This window comes from Saimiri boliviensis, chromosome 3 (genome assembly GCF_048565385.1).
Source record: "Saimiri boliviensis isolate mSaiBol1 chromosome 3, mSaiBol1.pri, whole genome shotgun sequence".
Classification (NCBI taxonomy): Eukaryota; Metazoa; Chordata; class Mammalia; order Primates; family Cebidae; genus Saimiri; species Saimiri boliviensis.
Window position 1 is genome coordinate 93765416 of NC_133451.1, and position 26074 is coordinate 93791489.

The 26074-nt window shown below is 35.6% G+C and overlaps 1 protein-coding gene across 3 annotated transcripts in view; it reads right to left on the reverse strand.

The window, feature by feature from the left end:
* The window catches only part of PPP3CA (protein phosphatase 3 catalytic subunit alpha), a 317625-nt gene that overhangs the window by 26283 nt on the left and 265268 nt on the right, over positions 1 to 26074 (reverse strand). For all 3 annotated transcript variants that reach the window (XM_039468188.2, XM_039468189.2, XM_074396500.1), the window contains exons 9-10: positions 12216 to 12341; positions 8444 to 8518 (exon numbers count right to left, since the gene is read on the reverse strand). In XM_039468188.2, the coding sequence (XP_039324122.1) occupies positions 8444 to 8518; positions 12216 to 12341 (201 nt within the window). The remainder of the gene's footprint in view (positions 1 to 8443; positions 8519 to 12215; positions 12342 to 26074) is intronic.

Consider the following 26074-nt stretch of genomic DNA (forward strand, 5'->3'; position numbering starts at 1 on the left):
TGGCATGTAATGAGCTTATCTGAAAAAAGTCATTCAAAGGTCTTTTAGCTATTCTCAATCCAGGCATGGTGTTTGGTTACTTTGTGGGAGATGTAGTAAAGTTTTGCCCAAGAAGCAGGAGTAGAGAAATAAGCACAAGGTTCTGGCCAGTGATCCATGCATAAGCAACTTCAAAAAGTAGATGGTCCCCAGGTCATGAGACTTTAACATCACCTAATTATATTATCTTATCAGGAGAACGGATGTGCTAGTCAAAAGTGTGTTTGCTTGCAACAGACATATAGTGAAGAAGAGTAGCTGAGGCAAAACATTTGAAATGTTCTGGGAAGTACTGTGCATGGGCCAATGGCCATGAAGTGCCCTGGTCCTACTGCAAAGCTTCAGGTTACAAATAATTGGCCTATTCACTTCTTTTAAGACATATAACTAAACTGGCATTTGAAAGCCAGAACAGTACAGTGGTAAAGAACTTGTGTCTAGAATAAAAGACCTTGGTTTAAGTCCCAGCACTACCATTTACTAACTGTGCTACCTTGGGCAAGCACTAAGTCGCTTTAGGGTTTCACTTTCCTTATCTATAACATGAGGAATGTTCTAAATGCAGTATTTGTATTATTTCATATAATCCTCACAACAACCACATGGAGATGGAACTATTAGTCTCCATTTGACAGAGAACAATTCTAAGAAACAAAACGTTATTTGTCTAAGGTCTTTAGCTATAGGTGATTCAGAACCAAGATTCATTACAGTACCAGGTGACTGACCTACTTCTCTGATGGTGGTAGAATTAAATAAGCAATGTGCTCATTCACTCTCAACATTCAACAAATACATGTACCAGGTAGGGTGCTACCTGCTAATGCACATAGAACAGATCTTTGGTCTATGGAAAGTATTGTAAAATGACTGTTATTGTTAAGAAGAAAACATTTGTGCAGATATGAACACTCCAGTTTTTCTAACAGTTACATTTCTCTCTGTAAATTAAACCATGTAATACGTGATCTCGATGAATATCAAGCTGCCCTGAGATTTGGCCTCATTTATGTTTTGTGCCAACCAGGCTAACAGCTGGACCCCAGATTATAGCAAACACACTTGGAGAGAATGAGAGCAGCCAGGTTGCTGCTGGCTTTGTAGTCAGAACAAAATGGACCACCCCAAAAAGATGGGTTGACAAAATAGAATCAACAGTTATATTTCTACAGAATTCTGAGACAAAATAGCTTTTATATCTTCTCATGAGCTAAGAATAAAGAGGAAAAGATTAAATAAATTTTTAGAAGCATGAAAATAGGAAAATCTCAGAGAAAAATACTTTTAACATTTAAATTTTGTGGGCATTTATTGAACTTTGAAGTAAAGTCTTTACACCTGCCATACTAGACCAAACAATTATTCTAAGAAATGTTTTATAAAACTTTGGACTCACAACTCTCTTGCAGTTGTTCAATCGGTTATCAATTACTCTAATAAAAGTACAGTCTTCAAGTTAAGAACTTGAATCCATTAATGCTTTAGTACAAAGAGATTCAGGAAAGCTCTGCCACAAAAGTTTGAGGAATATATTTTATTTTCTTTTGGTATCACTTTTCAGCAAGCTTACATTACTTACTAAAGGCCTTTCTACAAAGAATGTCTCTTTCACATGTCAGTTATCTCAACCCTGTTTGCCAGAAGTAAAGTTTTCTAAAATACAGAGATTTTGCTTTCATTGAGAAAGAGAGATCTTTATTTCAATGCCTTTCAAATACAGAATGCATTAAGGCTTAGAGCCACATGTTTACTTCCCTTATGCAACCCAGTTTGCTTTCTCAAATAAATTTTATAAATATATTTATGCTTAGATATGCAATAGCTAATGTTTAGTATAAGTTTAGTATAAGTTGGCTAATGACACCATTAATTGAATAAAAACTCTAATGCTATAAAATCATTTCTTTTAAAAGCTGAAAATATGTTATCTATGCATGTAATACTGCATGTTGAAATACACTATAAAATCTAGAGTATTTTCTGTAGTATTACCTTACTGTGAGCATAATATTCTGGCCAATGGTGGACATTATCCAACCAATTAGGTACAACAGGGATATATTGTTTTTTAACATTTAGTTTATTCTGCAAATTCTGAGCTTTCATGCAATGTGAAAAGTACGCCAGGTAATTAAGAGAAACATTTGTGCAAAGTCATGGTAGTACAATATGAAGAGAAGGCAGTACTTCTGATGCCTGTATTACTGCATCATTTTAACTGCTAACTTAAAGAGATTTTAATTATTGTAACCAAAGATGACAGGCCAGATTTGATGAAACGGATTAAAATATGAGAGCTAACCAGGTAGCTGGTTTGATAGTCAAGGCCTCAAAATGTGAACGGCCCTAAACATGACGAGAATCATACCAAACTACACCTAGTAAATGCCCATGTGTTTTTCAGACATCTTTTAGTTTTAATGATATATACTAGATATAACAAAGTGTCTTCTTTTTAAGATGAAAGCATAGTGAAAAAAGCAGTTTTCTGTACTTTATAAAGGGTGTAAGAAATAAATAATAAACTTACAGAGACAAACAATTTAGCTTCTAAATTAGACACTAAAATATTAGACAACTGAAAAAAAACCAACAACAATAAACTGGGAAAGCAATTTAAAAAAGCCTGAGAAGAATTCAGTTTTTAAAAAATATTAAATGACCTATCTTTTTATACATTTTCTTTTCCCTGGAGCCTAATTATATCAATAAACTCAATTACAGAAATAAAAGAGATGTTAAAGCTGGTAAATTGATGGTCATCATTGCATATAATTTCCTAGAAAAAATAATATGGATTGCTCACACAGCCACATTTTCTAAAACATCAAAATTCACAGAAGTTTTTTTTTTCCTTTTCAGAAGCAGCAAAAGAAAGATGTCCCTCATGTTCTTCCTTTAGTTATTAAATATTTTATCTCAATTCCTGCTCCCTCCTCTAAATGCCTATATCCTGTGACCAGCATGTTTGAACACCTGTATCCTCTGTCTGACTAGCATGTTTAAAATTGGTTTAATTCTTATTCCACTTGACTTCAAATTCAATGAAAGCAGGGAACACATGTGTTCTATTCATCGGTGAATATATGGTAAAAGATATTATGTGAATATTTGCTTTTAATGAATATACAGAAATAAAAATAATATGTAAAATGAAAATACAATGTTATATTAGAATTGAGGCATACTGAATTTTATTTTAGTATTTTGTTTTTTTCAACAATTTCAATTTTATGTGCTATCGTAAAAATAAAATAAATTTTTGATATTCATTTCTTTCAACAATCTGATGTCTGATAACCAAAGTCATGGTCCCAGTTCTGGCCAGACTTATATCTCATAGTAATTTTTCTGTACTGGGTGCAAATGTTTTTAAGTAGCTGATGCCTGAACTGCTACACAAACCTGGTTTTTGTGCTCTCTCTCTCATCACTCCTACTTTCTCCTTCACCTGTTTGTCTTTCATCTCCCGCGTTGACAGTGCAGGCTAATTTAAAAATTCAGTCCTCAATTTTGTGAGATTTTATTCCAAATCAGCAACCTGAAGGCCTGTTTCACTCTTAATAAACTCAGTTATTACTTAATCCTATGCTTCTGTCACTAGCTCCAATTTCTTTCTCAGTTTCTAGGTCTCCTTTCCCAAATCCGGCTTGGGCATTTCTAGAATTACACGTGCCAGTTTTACTCAAACTCCTGCCTGTAGCAGAACTCATCTTTCTCCAAGAGCTGGTGACTTTTTCCATAAATGTTATCTGCCCTCCTAGGCCCCTAGGTTTGAACCATCAAATTCGGCTTCTGTTTCCTTTGCCCTTCTGTCTAAGACCTGTGGGTTCTACACTATAAGTCTTTTGAACAGTTCCTTTTTAACGTTTTTCTTAACAATACTTTTGTTCAGATCTTGTCATTGCAACTTCAGACACCTTATTAAGTTCCTAAATTATATCCCTACTCATCCTTTGTTCATTTTACAAGCATTTATCCAAGCTTGAAAATGTTCTTGCTTTTTCTCAAATACTGTTTTTTTATGTTACTCTTTTACTTACTAACTTCAGGTTAGGCTTCAACGTTGACGGAACAAGAATCTCACTGCCACTTGTTCCTCACAGCATATTTTCTTTTTGTGGCTAAATGGGATTTTTTTCTATTAAAATTTAATATATTCCTTCTAAATTGACAAATATTATAGGATATAACATCATTTTTTTTTCAGACTGGGAACCTGAAATATAAGATGCTAAAATGAGTTGCTCAGAAATAATAATTATAGCACAAAAAGAGCTCTAAGCTAATGGTTCTTAGTAGGTGTGTTGCTAGATTCACAAAGTGATAGGACTTTCTAAGATTAAATCTTTAAGCTTAATTTATTCACTCCATTTAGATTTTTAAATTAACCAAGCCCATTTAGATTCTGTGACTATCTGAATGTAATGATTTGGGGGTAATCCCTTTGTGCTTTGGGTGCCAAGGCATTTCTGCAAAGGAATTATTACTGTCAAATGCTTTTTGCTGGGTCAAACATTCATCATGGCAAATAAATACAGTTTTGGTAGATCATAATATATCCATACCCTTAGAAAAGTATTCCTCAAGGACCAGGAGGATACTACATTAGTCACACTAATTCCCAACTGTGCACTTTAAGTTCCATACAACTTTTAACAGCTAGACAGAAATAGGAAGACACTCTGGAACCTGTGATATTAGATATGGAGAATTAGCTAATTCAAGATGGACTTTGGAAGATAATTTTCTGGTATACGCTATAGATGGTTTTATAGAGGCATGCAAAACACTGCTCTGATTCCATATTCACTTGCTTGTTGTTAACATTAGGATAAGCAAAAATGTTGATAAAGGGTAAGAGTTCTACCATGTGGTTTGCTCTTTAGATGACAGCAGACATATAAATTCTAATTTAATATTAAGTCTTTCCAGTGCAGCCTGAAACTGTATTTGGCTTAAAATGTATTCACTTTATTATTTTTTCTTTCCTTTCTCATTCTACAGGATTTCAGTTTAACTTCCACAATTCTTTCTGGTGAGTGAGACTTATCACATATCACAGTATCAAACATAATTTGTATTTTTTAAAAAAGTGATCTCAGTGCCTATGATTTTAGGACCCAAAAGAAAGTCCCAGATAAATAAACATTCCTAACTTACAAAACTATCACTAGATTTCTAGTGCTTACTGTTACTTACAGACTTCCTAATTATAACAGTGAACAATAAAGGAACTCTTGTAATGAAGGCTGATTTCTATTAGCTCTACTTTGGAATCACTTACTAACCCCTAGTCTGAAATGACTCTTCTTCATTAACATTATCTACCAAATCAGATACATATACTTGGATTTCTTTTTTCTCTAAAGTGTTCCAGTGAATAACAACCCTAAATTGAAACCAGACTATCATTTTATCATCCAAAATAAGAAGTGGAAACAGGAAACAAAGACCCTAATACATATAAATTAGGTCATCAAAAGACATTCACTGGCCTTAAACTGCTTCCAAACTTTACAAGATAACTGAAGTTTTTAATTTTATTTTCAACATAGTGGACCACAGGCCAATTTAAAACAGCAATCTTTTTCCAGATGGCCTATCAAATTCCTTCATTTATAAGACAGAAGCTAAGGAGGGGAGAATCATGACATGATTTCCATCCAGAAGCCTGTGTGAGCCAGAAGGCAATTTTTGTCTGCTCAGATACACCTAATTTTTTTACAAGATAAAACACATTTCTTCTTAGACCATGTTAAAACAATTGAATGATACTGTTTCATATGCATTGACTTTCATCGCCTAATCTATTTCTTCATTTCATAGGATATTTTTATTTTACAGTATACTTATGTATTGAATTTATATTTTATTTTACAGTATATTTAACAGAACAAATTAAAGCATATTACATTTGCTTATTAGTGTGTGTGTGTGTGTGTGTGTGTGTTTTAAAAGCATCACACTGTGTGAATGAAAAAGATTTCAAACATTGTAAACACATATGGTGGAAAGTTTAAGAGCCTGACGACCAAGCAGACATTAGTTGAACACTGGCTCTGTGTCACATCACTAGCTGGATGAACTTAGGTTTTCAACTTACTGAGTCTGGATCACTTTATATGTAAAATAAGGATAATAATAGTACCTATATGGATAGGCTGTTTTGAATATGAAAGATAATATAAATTGCCTAGTAAATGTAACATAAACAATAGTTAATAACAAATCTTTTGTTGGCCAAAAGGTGAAATTAGTAAATTAAAGAACTAAGCTTGATCCCTAACACATAAGTGTTAGTTGCTGTCATCACCACTGACATCATCATTAAATAGTAAAGGGGAGTTGACAGATTCTGAAGGAAATGAGGAGCCTCTCCAATTGCTATAGGAGCTATAGACACTAGGAAGTCCAGCTGATAAGAAAAAAAGACAGTCATGGGTTGTACAGGCATTATTATTACCTCTGACTTTTCCATTGACATTGGAGATGGAATTAAATATTGAGAAGGGCTTGATACATGACTCAGGAAGAGATAGCTCACTTAAAATAAGCAGCAGTTTAAGGAAGAGTTTTATTTGTGTTTGGATGTCTTCTGATTTCTGCTTTGCCTTGCAGCCAACAAATAAAGAGCCTGGCAAGCAGCAGGAGAGGGCCAGCCCCAGGAAAGAGACAGGCTACAGGCAAAAAAGACAGGGTACGGCAATTGGAAATTTTATCCTAAGGTTGGAAATAACGTTACACACAAACACACACACACACAGACACACACACACACACACACACACACACACACTCAATATATGTTCTCAATAAACTATTCCCAAAGAAAATCAGGAAGTTCTGAGAAGCTTTACAAATCATTTTTTGAGCATCTTTGAGCACTCTAACCCCAGCCCTTTGAGGAAATCCAGTTTTGAAATGTTATGTAAAGTGCTAGGACTCTTTCTGATTGCTCATACTGAAATATACAGCATCCTAAGTAGAATAGATTTTTTTTTTTTTTTTTTTTTTTTTGAGACAGAGTCTCGATCCGTCACCCAGGTTGGAGTGCAGTGGTGCAATCACGGCTCACTGTAACCTGTCTCTTGGGTTCATGCGATTCTTGTGCCTCAGCCTCCCAAGTAGCTGGAAATACACATGCGCACCACCACGCCCACCTATTTTTTCTATTTTTACTAGAGATGGGGTTTTGCTATGTTTGCCAGTCTGGTCTCCAACTCCTGACCTCAACTGATCTGCCTGCCTTGGCCTCCCAAAGTGCTGCGTTTATAGGTAAACTGTATTATGTAGGGAACAATGGCAAGAAAAAAAAAGTCTGTACTCAATCAGTACAGATGCAACTTTTTCCTGAACATTTTCAATCTGAGGTTGTTTGAATCCATGGACTACAGAACCCTTGGATACAAGGGCTGACTGTAATTCTGCTTTTTTTTGAGATGAGATCTTGCTGTGTCACCCAGGCTGGAGTATAGTGGTATGACCACGGCTCACTGCAGTCTCAACCTCCTGGGCTCAAGGAATTCTCACACTTTACTTTCTGAGTAGCTAAGACCACAAGCATGTATCACCACACATGGCTAATTTTTTTGTAAGAGATGAGTTCTCCCTATGTTTCCCAGGCTGGTCTCCAAATCTTGGGCTCAATCTCCTGACTTAGCCTATCAAAGTGCTGGGAGCCACTGCACCTGGCCCCAACTGTACTTAAATGCAGTAAAGTTTGCTCTTATACTTTCCTTCTCTAAGTACATTTTTGTTAGTTTCCATTCATTTTTAGGTGCTTCTGTAAGGCTCAAAGTAATTTTCCCCTCCATATTTAACCTCATGGATCTGTGCCCCTTGCAGAAAAAGCATACTCTTTGAGGGTAAACACCAAGTAATATCTTGAAAAACATCAAAAACTCCTCATAGTTTATTCATTACCAATTACTACAGAAAGAAGAAATACTGGGATTGACATAAATACCAATATATAAATGCCTTTTTTCAGAAATATCAAAATTTGAATATTTGACATGAATAACCCCATTAGAGGACATTTTAAAATTGCCTGGTAAAAGAAAAAATAATTGTACAGTAAGTCATAAGACTTGTTAGAAAATAAAGGATTATATTTGTATGAAAAAGCCAAAAGAAGTCACTTAGTGATATGAGCTACTAAAAGCCTATTAAGAGTTTACTACTTTAACGTTTTCAAAGTAATGAGAAAATTATCATATTTGTTTCTTATACTTTTAAAAAGTAAATAGAAAATAAGTCATATCTTTCATTCTCAATTGTATACTATGTTTTAAACATAATCTAAATCTTAGAAATTTATTTGTAGGTTTAGCAATGAGATTCCAAGTAATTAGCAGGCAATTAGCATTAGCCCAAAGGCACGAAGGCTCAAGCCTCTTACCATCAAATCCGTCTTCTTCTGACCCTAGTTCATCATCTGAGCAGATGTTGAGGACATTTACCAGCATCTCAGTCACTAAAGAGAGAAAGCAAAGGGTAAAGTCAGGTTTTTCTGTTATAACCTCAACTGTCACAATGGCATTGTTAATGAGCAAACTGAGCAATGGCATTTCTTAGTTAGTTTGTTTATAGAAGCAGTTCCAGTGAAAATCCAGATCATCAAAGACAACCGCCTTTGTGAGTCTATGCAGACTTTGTTAAACTATTAGCTCATGACTATGATATCTAATGACAACGTTTACCAGCTCTAGATCAATAGACATTGACAAATCAAATCTGTGGATGTGTGTATACTATAAATCAATAAAAAAGTTTTTTTTTTGAATTTTTATTATTTGCACAATGATAAGGCTTAATCTAGATCAGATTACAAACTTCTATTCAGTCGAGATGAAGAATGATAATTTTATTTTTTTATATTTTTAATCACCTAGAGAATGTCACATCATTACAGGTCTAGCCCTACTGGGTCTCCATAGGTGTGGAGATGAGAGACTGTAGAAATAAAGACACAGTACACCGAGATAAAAATAGTTGGGCCCAGGGGTCCACGACCACCAGTGCCTGAACACTCTGACTTTTATTGGGTACAAAGCAGTGGGTAGGGAAAGCAGGGTGAGTTCAAGCAAATCACGTGTCCAAGGAATAAAGGGGCCGAGGCTTGCAAGTAGTGGAACAAGGGGCCCAGGGCTTGCAAGTAGCAGAAGCAGGGGGCAGCAAGACGCGTTGGTACTTTATGTCATGCTTGCCAAGTAACAACAAGGGCTTCAAGAATTATCCTACTTCTTACTACCTTCAAAAGAGGAACCAGGTGCAGAAGTTGAAGTGAAAGCAGACACAGACTGTGGCCGATTTAGCACAGCACCACATAGAGACAATTGAGCCCCCAGGTAGCTGCGGGTTGGGCTGACTGATATCAGTCCTTCCACAAGGGCAGTGGGGAGTGGAGTGTTCTCCAGTTCGCCCAAAGACAGGAGATGTTCCCTTCCAAGGTCTGCTGAGTAGCAGGTGCTGCTCCAAGCACTGGCACTACCACAGAGATTTTAGATGCCCTCCAGAAACCCTTACGTGGGTCTGGCAGAGGGCTTAGTTTCAGCATTCAACAGGTTATCTCTGCTGATCTCCACCAGTTGATGTTCAACAGGTATTAATGCCCTTGCCTGGTGGCCACATCCCATAGGGTCCCTTAACAGTCCCTAACCACAGCAACCTGAAGTTCTTAGATAATTATGCATAAAGTACAAGAAGACTTTAATCAAGGCTTAATACTCTAAGACTAATATCTAATCACTCGTGATATTTAATATTCAATAAGACCGATATCTAATCACTCATGACGCTTATTCTTAGCTAGATTCTTCTTTCTATATTCTATTTATTAGAGAGGAACAGGGCTTCAGTCTCCTGCTTTGGCACTTATGAGACTTGCCTCTCACAGCATGTGTTTTTGTGTTTAATACAAACTGTTGATTGATTAATATATTTGAAGTATTTTTCAGAATACTAACTTAAAAAATATTTTTACAAATATCATTAAATTTGATCTTCAAAAATGCTTAAAAAATTAAACAGCTGCAGCTTAATCAGGTTTTACTTAATAGATTACAATAGGATTATATAAAAGTGCTGTACAGGCCGGGTGCGGTGGCTCAGGCCTGTAATCCTAGCACTTTGGGAGGCCAAGGCGGGCAGATCACGAGGTCAAGAGATCCAGACCATCCTGGCCAACATGGTGAAACTCCGTCTCTACTAAAAATACCAAAAAAATTAGCTGAGCATGGTGGCACACGCCTGCAGTCCTAGCTACCCGGGAGGCTGAGGCAGGAGAATTGCTTGAACCCAGGTGGTGGAGGTTGCAGTGAGCCGAGATTGCACCACTGTACTCCAGCCTGGCGCCTGGCGACAGAGCAAGACTTTGTCTCAAACAAACAAACAAAAGCAAAACCCCACTGCTGTACAGATGAAATTAGTACTGCATTATTTTTATGCTACAAAGCATGCTATTTACATTTAACATTTTTGGAAATTAGACTGGGTTCTACCATGCAAGTGAAAAGAAGCCTGTCTATTGCTTCCTCAAGAGCTATTTTTAAAGTAATGTGCTATTTTAAAAAATGTCCTTCTAGGGCCGGGCACGGTGGCTCACGCCTGTAATCCCAGCACTTTGGGAGGCCAAGGCGGGTGGATCACGAGGTCAAGAGATCAAGACCATCCTGGTCAACATGGTGAAACCCCATCTCTACTAAAAATACAAAAAATTAGCTGGGTATGGTGGCACGTGACTGTAGTCCCAGCTACTCAGGAGGCTGAGGCAGGAGAATTGCCTGAACCCAGGAGGAGGAGGTTGCAGTGAGCCAAGATCGTGCCATTGCACTCCAGCCTGGGTAACAAAAAAACTCCCGTCTCAAAAAAAAAAAAAAAAAAAAAAAAAAAATTCCTTCTGGAGTTGAAGATGTATGATAGAGGGTGAAACTTCAATGGAGCCAACATTGATCCAGAGTTTCAGTTTAATGATCAAAACTGGATTTTGTGTACTAGCAGATTAATATGCTAATTTCTAATAAATGCCCCAATTTTAATGATTAATAGAAACAACCCAAATAAAGGGTGTTCAAAAGTGCCCCACAGTTGTCAGGATTCACACTGTTTCTGATTCCAGCAAAGCCAACAGATGACACTACTCCAATTTGATCAGCGCAAGAAAGTTGCAATACGGAGTAATACTTGGAATATTTATTGGAGACTATAAAAATTTTACTTTTGATTATTTTGATATCCAAAGGGAAGAATTCTTAGCTGACAACTCATAATTTGACTAGTTTAATCATTTTAGGGCATTTAAAGGGAAAACAAGAATTACCGTAGGGTTTCAGAAAAATGTTTAGCTTTTCTCTAAAACTCCCTCATAGGACATCATTACTCTGAAACTTAAGGGAACACTCATCTTTCTGACAATGCCCATTCACCTTCTCATGCAAAGGATGGAAAGATGCATGAGAATCAACCTGTGAATTACTGTTAGGCCTCCTGAATGAAAAACAATTGGTACAGGTATTTCCTCTACATTTTTGTTGAGGTTTAGGTCAATATATGAAAGCAAAATGAAGGGGGGCAGAAGGAAGGGAGGAAGAAAGTTAATAAGCAAGTTTTTAAATGTAAATGTGTCTCCTGTACTGTACCTTATAATGTACTAATGCCTGCTACATTTTTGATGAACTACTTTGTTGTTGTTGTAAATGTTGTTCTTCATACTATTGTAGCCATTAAGCACTATCGTACAATAATTTATTAACATCAGAAATGTAAGGAAAGCATGGCTATCCTGATCTTTTAATTTGGCAAATAATTTGTAAAATAAAATAGTCCTTTGGGATTACAGTACAAAGGGGTAAGGAAAAAGGGTAGACATTACTTAAAACAAGGTAAAGCTGTATTTCCATTATTTTTTTAGAGACATGTATTATTCTAATAAGATGGTATAAATTTACTACATAGTTCTACTGTTTTTTTTTTTGCATTTCCCCTAATTCACCCATTGTGTCCTGTTAATAGGATACAGCGTGACATACTTGCACTTCCAAATCACATCTTTCATTGTACAACTTATGAATTTTATTGGCTGGGCCAAAGTTCTTCTCTTTCTAAATGTTTAATCTCCTTTCCTTCCTTCCTATACTATTTTAATAAGAGCGTCTCAGGATTCCACAACATACCTTTTTCCCCAACAAATGGCAGGGACCAAGTAAAAACATCCATGAAATTTGGAAGCCAGTACGGATGAGGAGAACAGTTGAATTGCCTGATATTCATAACGTTGTTCTCATACTTCAATACTGCAGCTAAAAAAAAACCCAAAAAGGATGTTAGATACACAGAACATATTTCTGCTTCTATGTATGGCTTTAGCTCATCAAGAAAATTCAGCTAATTGACTGAAGTTCCAAAACACCCAGGCTCATACCTGAGGCATCTCAGAACGCTTACACAACTTATAGACTTACTCAGTGTAACGTATAACCACAAAATATATGAATACTTAATATGGAATTGTATAACAAATTGGAAAATATTTATATAAAATAGTTAATTCAATGTCTGTTGGAACTGTATCAAGGAATTGTATCAAGCTTCCCTTTCAGCTAAGAATACTTTAGTCTTAAAATTTGGTACCTGATGACACTAATAAAAGTGGCACAGCTAGGTTTGACACAATAATCTCCTCAAATATTTTAACTAAATTTATTTTTAAAAAATAGAACTTCTTCCAGTAGAATTCCCAATAGTTGTACAAAATAAGTTAGATTGGCTTATTTTTTAATGTTTATTTTATTTTTTAAAATCAACATAATAATTGTATTTACTCATGGGGTACCTAGTGATGTTTTGATACATATAATGCATAGTAATCAGATCAGGGTAATTAGCTATATATTAAATACCATCTCAGACATTTGTCATTTTTTTGTGTTTAGAACCTTCAATATTCTCCTTCTAGCTATTTGAAATTATAATCTACTACTGTTAACTATAGTTACCCTATGGTAGATTGTTTTCTTAACTTAATAAAATAAAATGTTTGGATTGAATCCCGCATAAAATAATGTGCTTCCATCTGACTCTATCCTTGATTTCTTTTTTTTTTTTTTTTTTTTTTGAGGCGGAGTTTCGCTCTTGCTGCCCAGGCTGGAGTGCAATGGCGCGATCTCGGCTCACCGCAACCTCCGCCTCCTGGGTTTAGGCAATTCTCCTGCCTCAGCCTCCTGAGTAGCTGGGATTACAGGCACACGCCACCATGCCCAGCTAATTTTTAGTATTTTTAGTAGAGACGGGGTTTCACCATGTTGACCAGGATGGTCTCGATCTCTTGACCTCGTGATCCACCCGCCTCGGCCTCCCAAAGTGCTGGGATTACAGGCTTGAGCCACCGCGCCCGGCCTCTATCCTTGATTTCTGAGAAAACAAATCTGCATGCTTCATGTCTCTGTGAGTACTTTCAATAAAGGAAAAGTCACCTGTTTTAATGGGGTCACCTATTCTATGAATAGATAATCTTAAGTTGCAGGAAATTTTCAGGTTGAGTTTAAACCTGCCTTTATCAGTCACTGATCATGGTTTTGCTATCAGTATCGTATTTAATATTTAAAAGGCTGTCATTCTGCTTCTGAATGATAGCCTTCTAAATATTAAATATAAGCATACCTTCTTGGGCTTTGGCAAGATTTCATTTTTATTATCTATTCAGGGTATGATTAGTATTACATTAGAAGACAGTAACAAACAGATTATACATGATATCAAACAATCTTTTCTTATTTATATTAAGGGGTTGAAAATATAGAAAAACGAATCATTTCTTTACTTTTTTTGCTTTTACTCAGTATATATGCTCAGAAGCTGGAGAAACATCTTGGTATTTGCCTCACAATCTTTTTCAAGCAAATTATTTTTATTCCCTTTCACCCTTTTTAATATGACATGGCTTCTTGATGCTCATCATGTTTGACCTATTCTGAATGCATGCCAGATTGGCAGTATCTCTGTTAAAATGTGGCCCAGAACTAATATAATCTCCTAGGACGGTTTGAACAGTGCAGAGTACGGGGAGAATATATCGTTTTCTGTGGTGTGGATACTATATATATACCATATTGTAGTTTAACAACATGTTGATGTTTTTAGCAGCCTGCATTTAACTAAATTGGGACTGAATGGTAAGGCCTTTGCTTTCAGTTGTTATTTCTGGCTGACTGACATGGTTCCAGGGAACATATAATCACAGACACCTTGGGGACAAGAAATGTAGATAGTGTAGGCAATACTGATACAAAGGTAGTCATCCTCTTCTTCCCGTGGAATACTAACTCCTGCATATATTTCTGTAAACCCATTCCCTTTTATATTGTTTTATCATTTATGCAGTACGGATACATTTATATTATATTAAAAACAAGCAAAATAAAAAAATCAAGACAAGCTACCACATCAATACTTTTGATCTTCAGTATAAGAAAGGTGAAGTACTTCTCATCTTTGCTAAGTGCTTCTAGAGTTCTAGCTCCTGTAAAAGGTTTTTACTATTTTGCAACACTGAATATTCACAGCAGAAATGAATCCTCGTATCTTCAAATGAATCTTTAAGGCTCTAAATTATCTTTTTGAAGAGTAATTTCTCCTCTAAATTCCCTCACTTTTTATTAACCTTAGGTTGGTGATGTAGCAGGAGGAAGCAAAATAAATATTGTAATTAACAGTGCCCTGGAGGAAGGAGAGAGGCTTTATATAACAATCTGCACAACAAATCTGAGAAGCAGGTGTGACTGCCCTTATGTTACAAAGGAGTTGTGGCTGAGAATGGAGAAACTTGCTCAAGATCATGCAGCCAGTAACTGGCGGATCTCACTCATTATTTAAACTCAGCTTTTTCTGACACCAAATTCATTCCCTTTCCATCATTCCCTGCTGTCTCTCATAAATTATAAATGTATGAATTCTAGTCCTAGCTGTTATAATAATTTAACTTTGAACATGGATTTCATAATTAAAGAGGTTTTAGCTTTTGCCAAAATACATGTTTGAGTGAAATAGGATGCAATTCACAAGCAAGGGTAAGTCATCCAACAGATAAAACAGAAGTTCAGTTTTGTAGCTAGTGAGTTCAGTTTTTTAGCTAGTGAGATAAAGGTATTTATTCATTTGACCTTGGCTCGACACAATTTACTTGAGTACCTACTGATAAAGCAAACTGTTTTCAGACTTTATTTTCATTTATTTACTGAGTATCTGATATACGCAAGGCATTATGTGTGGCCCTTTACAAACATAATTACAAATCTTCACAATATTCCTCAAAAGTGCTTCTTATCATTTACATTTGGAAAATAAACGAACAGAGAGGTTATCTGCCCACAGTCACTTAGGAAGAAGCAAATCTCACTTTTGGCCTGAGTCTAAAGTCCCTGATCCTTCTAGTACAACATAATATACTCATCCTAATAGTATAAATCATTCAGTGTCTATTAAGTTTTGGACACAAAGTCTTTCTCCTTCCGTGTTTAATCTCTTTAAAGAAGAGAACAGGACTGGAAACCTAGGAAGCCAGACTGCAAGATGGATTCTGTCACTAATTATTCCCCAGACTAAGGTACATAATGTCTTTAAGTTAGGTCTCAGTTATCTGACTATGTGGGTTTATAGATAATTTATAAAATCTCTTCCTGATCTGAATGATGTTAACAAACTTCATTGTTAACAATGAAAGAGCTCATCACTAATGCAATGAATAATATTCTCAGTAATTCTACAGGCTATAAATATAATTTTTTCTTATTTTTTTCTAGGTTAAAAAATCCTAGATTTTTCTATATTAGGATTTTTTAACCTAGAAAAAAATAAGAAATTACACCAATATGTGTCCTTTTTTCTTTAGCAACACATTTATGCAAAAATGCTTTTTGAATAACCTTACATTAGTAAGTTACTCAAAATTCTGATATTTTTGTAAAATAAATATATAACACAGAAATACATGAGAGAGAGAAAAAAAAACTAAAACAGTCCAAAATATCTGCAGTCACGAAATTCACAGTTAACGTTTCATCTTCCACCTCCCACATCCTCCGCCCCTGCCACCTGCCTCCGACTGTCATTGGGATTACAAAACCCAACTGGAGCCCTAACAGCGTGCTCTTCTCTGAAGTACTTGAAAGACGTTTATCTCCAGTACAATATAAATAATACAAATAGTTGTACTTCAAGAATCACTCAAGACCACCTCCTGAGACCTTGTCTGAAAAAAAAGAACAAAAGTCTACCACCAAGGAGCTCCTTTATTCTACTGACAATTCCACATGACCTCTTGTCACTTAACAATTGTAACAGAGAGACTGTGACATACATTCAGGCTTTACATTATTAACCATCATTCAGAGCACACCAGACACCACAGAAATAAATGCTCTTCTCTTGTACTTGCAGGTATGAAGAACAGCTGGGAAGGAAATTTGGTATAATGAAAAGAACACTAAATCCACAAATCTGGAAGCCTGACTACCAGCTCTTTTTCTGATGTCAAAATTACCGTCTTAAAGTTACGCAATCCAATCATTTTTATAGGACCTGTAGAACCCTGTGTTCAAAGGCATGCTGTAAAAAGATGTAAAGTTAGTAATCAAGGGTCTGCTCCTATTTGGTGAATGGGGAAGGGGACTGGACTTCGATTATTTCCAATAACATAACTGGTCCCCTGTACACAGTGAAATCCAAGGAACAGGATCTTTATCTGAATCCACTGCTCTGTTTACCAAGCCATGCACCAAGTTGCCTGACCATATCCAAATCTGTAAAACAAGGAGTCTTTCTATCTTTAATTTGAAATTTTGATGAGACAACAATAACAACAATAACAACAACAACAACAACAACAACAACAACAACAAGTATTTCATAAAAACTTGAAAACATTTCCAACGCACTCTCTACAATTTTCTTCAACCCAGGAAAACTGGAGACAAAGCAATGAATGGCAAGAATAGAAAGATCAAAAGAAAGCTTCTAATTAAAGGCCAGCTATCAAAATATGGCAAACGAGTGGCGTTAACTAGTTCACCAAACTATACAAGGGCTCAGCACTTTTCAAGTGGGGGTCCAGAGGAATACAGAGTTCTTTATCTGAAAAACCTGTAACTGTAATGCTTCCAACATACCTCAGGCATTCTTCACACCGCTCGTCCTGATTTTAAGACAGGGGAGAAGGGGTCAAAAGAATGGAATTTGACTTGAATTTTATTCCTGTTCTCTCCCTTTTGCTAACATCTTTCTCTCCTTATCTCTAATTGACCATCCTCTTCCACTTTCAGAAGATAAGAAAGAGGGAGAGAAAAGAAAAGAAGATGGGAAGGAACCAAATGGGGGCATACCAGAATCTCAATCCATCCAGAAATAGCAAAAACACAAAGAAATTGCATAATAGACCCAGGATGTTTTTTCCTTCCAATTCTTCCACCCGCAGATGCCCTAGCAGAAAAACTAGCATCAGTGTGTTCTTTTGGCAAAGTCCTACCATCACGAAAGGAGGCACAATGCCTTAGTGGATACAATTCCTGAAGTAGGACCCATGCCACTCATAATGTTCTATGGCAGCATTTTAAGATTATGCCAGTATGCTGTATGCAAGGGGTTTTTTAATTTCTGGGAGCCATGCTACTTAGTTTTTTTTTTTTTAAATCTGTATTTTCTCATAAAGATTATATTTTTGGTGTAAAATTTTCATTTAAGATAGTATGAATACGTACATATGTATATTCACATATATACATACTTTTCTGTAGTATATAACATATATGAACACAGTCTCTACAATTCCTTCCATTTTAAAAATTTCTCTTCTAACTTCCACCTCCTTTTTTTCAATGTCCTAGCTCTTGCTAGATGAACTGTCTTAAAAGATTCTTTTAAATATGATTAATAACTTAGTTAAAGGGAAATGTACTAATTCATGATGGTTACAGTATTTATTTGATGAGCAAGGACTGCACTCATAACTCACTATTACTCTGTACATCATAAGCTTAAGTGCAAACTATGTTTTCAAATTACTTATGAAAGTAGATTTCAAACCTTAAATTTTTAGGTAATTTGACCATGATATTCTTCAGTCTGAGAAAGTCAATGTTTATATTGTTTGATCCAGTACCTAACATAAGGTCTTTCACAGGGAAATTTTCAGTAAGTTCCATGTAATGACCAAAATTTTCTTTACTTATTTTTCAAGAGACAGGGTCTTGCTCTGTTGCTCAGGCTGGAATGCAATGGCACTATCATAGCTAACTCCAACTTTGAATTTCTGCGCACAACTGATCCTTCCACTTGAGCCTCTCAAGTAGCTAGGACTACAGGCATATACCACCATACAGGCATATGTCTGGCTCATAATGACTAAGTTTCAGCTAATCTGAAATATTTTCTTATTAGTAGATACAAACAGTAGGTATACATGACTTACTTGAAGCTATGAGATAATTATTTTGTATGTATCAAGCACACACGTATGTTACTATATATAATCACTTTATATCCACTCCTCTTACTCACTAGGTAGAAATGGAAATACATTCTCAACCTCTATACACCTTCTGTACCTTGTACATGCATCTTTCATAGTACCTACAATACCTTTTCTTAACTTTGTTACAAGTCTCCTAAATAAAATATTCGTATCATCTCACCTACATGAAGGGCAGAGATGACACTAGATATTTCTGTGAAACAATATAAGCAAATATTATTATGTGCATGTGCACATGTATGTGTACTATTGAGCAAAGCAGTTTTGAACCTCACAGGTCCACTTATATGCAGATTTTCTTCTGTTTCTGCCACCCGTGAGACAGCAAGACCAACCCCTCTTCTTTTTCCTCAGCCTGCTCAACATGAAGATGACAAGTTTGAAAACTTTTATGATAATCCACTTCCATTTAATGAATAGTAAATATATTTTCTCTTGCTTATGATTTCCTTCAGAACATTTTTCCTCTAGATTTTGTGTACTATATACAGTAAGAATACAGAATATAATACACATAACATACAAAATATGTGTTAACTGACTGTGTTATCAGTTGCAAGCTATAGCTCAAGATTTGATACAAAGTCCAAGCTTGAAGTTGAAAAGGGTCTTCTATAAATGTGTTGAGATGACACCAGTTTCAGAATACCTCCCAGGAGAGTACAGGAGCTGCAGTGAATGAGAACAGGTGAAGGCACAATGTTTATGGTGCCCGTGCTGTCTCCTCCAATAGCTTAAAGCTTCAGCTAAGTCTCTCTGTTTTTAGTCTAGGTTTGCGTAAGCCTCACTTTATCATTATCATAATATGGATTAGAACATAAATGAATTCACTAGCTGAAACTGTAAAGGAATTGATCATTGCCAGTGATTCTTATTAACAAAAAGGAATTTGCTAGAAGAAATTCAAATATTCTATGCAAAATTGTAATGTTAGAAATGGTTCACAATGTTTAACTGGACTTGAGCTACTTACAAAGATCAATTATTGGCCCCAAATTCTCTGGATCCTAGTATGTAGGTATAACACATTAGGTGGGGATTATAAAATGACAAACTATTAAAAATAGATACCCATGCCCTCCTTGAGGAATCTGAAACAGACATAATACTTCACATTTCTCAGGGACAAAATATTTTCATCTGATTGTTTATATTATCATGAATGTTAATCACATATTTTATTTATTTTTTCTGCCCCATTCTTAGCAGTTGGATTATTTGATCTTTATATTTTAAAAATGAGAGAACAGGCATTATTATTCCTTTTTTTACAAGTTTGGAAGGTAAAGCCTAAATAAGGAGAAATATTTACCAAAGGTCACATAGTTGCCATAGGACAGAACCAGTATCATTTGCACTCTTCTCTAATTTATATTCTCTTACAATTCTAAAACAGTTTAGCCTTTGAGGTGACACATTGCTTTTTACCTAAATTCTTCTGTTCTTTTCAGATTTCTGTTTATATTTTCTTGTGTTTTTAGGATCCTGATTAGTTATATGTTTTGTGTTTCCTTCCTCCCTTTTTCCCTCTTCTCTTCCCATTTTCTATTTTCATCCTTAGGTCTTTCTTTAACCAACACAATTAAGCATCAGCCATATGCCAGATATGGTACATAACACTATAAAAGAATAAAAGGGGGTCTGTGTCCCCCTCATCCCTTCTATCTTCATCCTTCCACTTACTTTACCCAAGATTCTATATATGAATAATAACCTGGTTAATAATTTTCTAATCCTCTATTAAGAATGGAAACACATACAGAATTGACCCTGAAACAACACAGGGGTTAGGTAGGTGTGCCAACCCCCACTGCAGTCAAAAATCTACATATAACTTTGATTCACCAAAAACTTAACTACTAATAGCCTTGCAATGATTCTAGGTTATCTCCAAGATATCCTTGGCACTGAGTTAGTATTAGTTTCTACACTTCATATCAACATTGTTTTCCATGGAAATAACGCCATGGAAGACTTTTGGATGCTGCGAGAGTAAAATCTAAGCATCTCTTGCAGGTCTAGAATACCTAGATAATGAACAGCAAGTGACAACCCATTAATTCAAGTTTCAACATTCCTCAGATTGTTACTGTTTTTCCCTTGTTGAATGCTTTACAGAGAATGAAATTTCTAAAGAAGTAGGTTTTAGTTCAACTGAAGAATCAATTAACCATCAGGTCTATCAGGATGGATTCTTTGATTGACCCTTTTCAGATGGTAACAGAAGAGCATTTGGCAATGAATCTGTATGGAGGATTCAGCATTGAATTCTCCTTTGTTCCCCGGCAAGGTCTTTCATAACTTTGACATCTGAAATCCTGTAATTCTATAGCCAAAGCTTGGTGAAAAGTAAGAATTACCTTACACACTGTGTCTTATTTTGCTGAGGTTTCAAAATAACTACTTACCTAAATTTACAATTAGAGAGTAGTGATTTTTAAGAAGTCAAGAAGGTCATTTGTTGGCCCAAAGATACATAAATTATGGGAAGATTAGTTCAATTAAAATACATAGTACAAGGAATCTTTCGATATTAAATCTTTTCTTTTTTTCTTTTTTTGGAGATGAAGTCTTGCTCTATCATTCAGGCTAGCGTGCAGTGGCACAATCTCAGCTCACTGCAACCTCCACCTCCTGGGTTCAAGGGATTCTCCTGCCTTAGCCTCCCAAGTAGCTGGAATTACAGACACCCACCACCATGTCCAGATAGTTTTTATATTTTTAGTAGAGATGAGGTTTCGCTATCTTGGCCAGGCCAGTCTCAAACTCCTGACCTCGTGATACACCCGTATCGGCCTCCCAAAGTTCTAGGATTACAAGCCTGAGTCAGCATGCCCAGCCTTAGTATTAAATCTTAATGGGATAGTTTATGTTTTATCCTCCCTTCCATTAATTAAAAGTTTAAATGTGAGCAGGTGACTACTGAATTAAAACTAATCTATTTAGAAAGTGACCTCTAGCAATGACACTTCCACAGTGGAGCTGAATAAAAAAAAAGCAAAAGTGCTTTAGGGAATACATTTTAAAGGGAGAAATAAATTATTTATTTTAGAAAATGTAAAAGGTACTCTAACTTCATTCTTTTAATAATGCATATATTTGGATGTATAACATTCATGTAATTTTAAAGTGATAACAAATGACTCTTCATTTCAAAAGCTTTAGTTTCTTATTGAAGAATGGTTAGTCACCTAAACATAATGGAACCATGAGGTGAAGAGTGGCTTAGTGCAAACATTGTTCGCAAACATTTCACAAAACAAAGCTAAGGCCAAAAAGGACAGACAGAGGTTTATGTGTGGGCTCTGCAGTCAGTTTGCTGAGTTCCAATCTCAGTGCTTTCTGGTACCAGCTTGTGTACCAGAAAAAGATGCAGTTCCTCTGTGTCCTAGATATTCATCAATAAAATCAAGATGATACAGTAATTCACAGTGCTGTTGAGAGACTAAATGCATTTATACAGATAAACTCTTTGAGCAGTGTCTGGGACATAATACGTGCTAAAAAAAAGTTAGTTATTATTATATGCTATTCATAGGAACAAAGTAAATAACATAGGTGTAGTATGCTATCACAACTCAAGGGACATTTTGACATTTGCTAAATATATTACCAACCTAAGACTTTAAAAAATATATATCTAACTATATCACTCAAGGTGACAATGATAATGACAATGGTAAATAAAATGAGTATCACAATTGGATTAGTTATACATGTTGAATCTTCGATATAAAATATAATGATAGAAGGCATTCTGTTGAAACCTCTCCACAGTTAATTTTAACCATTCATCTCAGAGGGGTGATTTTCTGAAAACCAATCAAAACTTCCTACCCTTGTGTTCTCTTCAGCCTGAAATGTTTATGTAAATTTCTTTTCTACCACCCCGTATTGATAATAAAAGAATACTAAAAGGTTTGGTTTATAGTTTCTGCTTTAATCCTTCATGTAAATTCTTGTATTTCATACCATTTCTCAGTGAACTCTCACAGGCTTAATCATTACGAAAAAATTATCTTTCCAGTATGTCTAATTCTATCATACACATATGGCTTTAAGAATCTTTATCAAATAAATGAAGAAATAAATTAGGGGTTGGAGGATGCCTTATTTATTGTTTTGCTTTAGTCAACAAACAAAAATAAAGTAAAATAACTTTGGCCTACAATTATTGGAAAGTACCAAATACACTGCCCTGATTGTATGTTTACATTTTCTATATTGCAGTAAGTGATCTGGGGCAAACATGTGCTCAGGACCCATTAAGATATATCTTCAGGTTTCAAATGATGGCAAGAAAAAAGTACATGCTGGGAAAACTGTTGCTATGGGGCAAAGTCTCTGGATTAATTTTATCCAATTTGTAAAGTAACCAGTGATCATATTTAACCTGTGGTTGTAAAGATACCAATGAAACGCTTTAAAAAGTCAATGTGAAAAGTCACGTCTATGCTTAAGACAAGCCTCAGGCTCGCAGAAACAGATCCATAACAGTATGGGGGAAACCGCCTCCATGATTCAATTATCTCCACCTGGCCCTGCCCTTAACACGTAGGGATTATTACAATTCAAGGTGAGATTTGGGTGGGGAGACAGCCAAACCATATCAGATGCTTTCCATGTGCATCTTATAAAACCAATTTTCTATCTCTCTCTTCCTTAACTACTTCAATATTGAATTGGTTTACTTCTTGGTTATCATTTAAATGTTTGGTCTTGATTACTAAACTAGTTTGGTTGCCATTAGATTTTTCTCTAAAATCCAAAATAATTTTCACTTAACAAATTTCCTTAATTTTACTGGCAGTAGTGTTTACCGGAACTGAGTTACATGCCTCTGGTAGATATGTTTGTATTTCTCTACATATATATCATATATGTAACCACTCATCCAATCACCTATCCATCCAGCAACCCATCTGAACTACAGAGAACTTGTACCACATGGAAACCTACTGTCATTTACTTTAGATTTTTTTAGAGCACAGGTGTACCTCTACAGAGAAAACAAATTTAAGTGTTTACATCAAGGTATAAAATACATTCTTCCTGAGGTTCATTGCAAGTTTTGGTCAAACTGGGTTGTTTAAGCCAATGTTCACATCTGCCACTCTATTTCTCAATCCAGAGAGACTTTACTCTCACTGATTGCTTAAATACCACTTCCCCAATTGATCCCCATAGAATATAATTTCCACTCTCATATCACACCACTCTTTTCTTTGCAGCTTTTTCCAAATACATATACATAATCATTGGTGGAATTATTTATTTAATGTCTATCACACTAACAGATTATTGAGCACACTAGGGCAAAGACTATGTCTGTGTTGTTTCATTTATACCCCCAACACCTAGCATGGTGTATGGTATATAGTAAGTTCTCAATAAAAATTTATTGTACTGGTGAGTGAGTAGAGTTAAAATCACTTTTATAGGGGGCAAATAATTTTCTAAAAAATTGAAGCTATGTGTCATTACTGTAATTTTCATCTGATTAGTGTATCTGAATAATTAAGAAATAGCTTTTCCTTTGGGTCTGCAGATTCACAGAAGAAACTTCAACAATTCAAATATGCAAAACGCTCTGCAAATGTTTTAACTCCAATTTAGAAAGGACATCAGCACTGGTTATAGGAGTAATTTAAAATGATATAAAGATCTGTGGGTCAGTATCAATAGGGTACTTTTGGTCACTGTCTTGCTGTTAATTCTCCAAAAAAATGCTTAACATGTATTGACTGCCTACCACAGTCAAGGCATGCAACCTGGCTTTACAATATGCATCAAAAAGCCTCATGTTTTAAACTAATTATAATCTCATTGGGAGGTAACAGGGATGCATGGAAAAGCTATCAAGAAAAAAGTAAACAATAAATACAAGAGAAAATGATTGGCATGGCAGACATTCAGACAAGGACCACCAACAGAAGTCTTTACGGAAACACAGACTAGACTGGGTCTAGTCCATTTAGACAGGCAGAAGAATGAGACAAATAATTGGGACAGAAATAAGTATGTAGGCAAAAAAGTGAAAAAAAAAGAGAGAGAAACTAAATGTCAGAAGTTGCTCAGGGCAGTAAGATTTACCTCAAGTGAAGCAGAAAGACAGGTGATCATGGTAGATTGAGGCATATAGTGAAATTATAAATAAGAAACTGAGGAATAAGGGTATTTTCCTGCCAGCTTCTGTTAGCTTTCTGCATTAACATGTAGCATAATAATAACAACATAAAATATCCAGTGATAATAACATCTTAATATTGCACAGCATTTTGTTTCAAAGTGATTTCACGTAATATTCACAAACATTTTTTTCTCATCTCATAGTGATGCCACTGCATGCCCAATAAATTTAAATGAATTAGTTGCTTAATGGCAGAGCTGTGATTCAAACCTACATCTTTGCTATGGTATCTTGCAGAGCTGTCAGAGTGAAGACATGGAAGCAGGGAGACAGGCAAGAAGACAGTGCAGATTGCAAAGGATGAGAACTGAACGAACTAATGTGGGCTATACCAAGAGATGGAACATTTAGTTCTCCTAACTTTCTGAATGCTATGTTAGATATAGTGAACTCAAATTTTCTTTTCAAAGAATCAGTATTTCAGTATGCTCAGCTCTCTTATTCTTTAATTCTCCATTTTAAAGATTAATTTCCTTATGGTTTCAGTAAACAACCTTATCCACCAGTTCTAATCAGCAGTTCCCATCTGTTCCCCCAGTCCCCTGCTCCATCCTGACTCATCCTGGTTACCTGCTCTGGTCATCTGCTTCGGTCACCTGCCCTGATCACCTGCTTTGACCTGAGTCACCTCTGGTCACCTGCTCTGACTTGTCCTATAACTGTCCTTCCTACCAAACTACCCACTCCACCACTCTGGCTGGTACCCCTGCTCTTTTTAAAATAGCCAATCAGAATTAGCCTAGAACATGTAGTCTAACCCTAGCTAGCAGGGGAATGACATAGCAGTAGGGGCTACCTGCGTCAGGAATAAGAACCCCTGCCCTCCCTTGTCCAGGTGTGCACTTGTCATTGCTCCATCTGTGAGATGCAACCATCTATAGAAGTAAATTGCCTTGCTGAGGAAATCTATATTTGAATGCTTCTTCTTTTGCAGCACTGAAAATTTACATATAACACTATTTATTAATTGCAGGTAAGTATAAACCACTAATCAGAATTATTGGACATTTACATATGAATCTAATCACAACTATTATTGGTTTTAGGATGGCAAGAATAAATCATTTTCCTTATTCTTTCATTTTGCCAGAGAGTATTACTTCTGTCTTAAGCAGCAGGAACTTCGACAATCAAATCATACTGTAACTATTAGGTTATAATTCCAGAGTACTTTAGGATCATCTGTTTTTAACAATCAAATGGTTAACTCAGATTCTTCACAGATATTTTCCATTGATTGGGTTTTGAAGGTGCTTGCAACCCAATTTTATTACATTGCTTTAAAAAATTCTAGTTAACATCAATTTCATTCTAATACA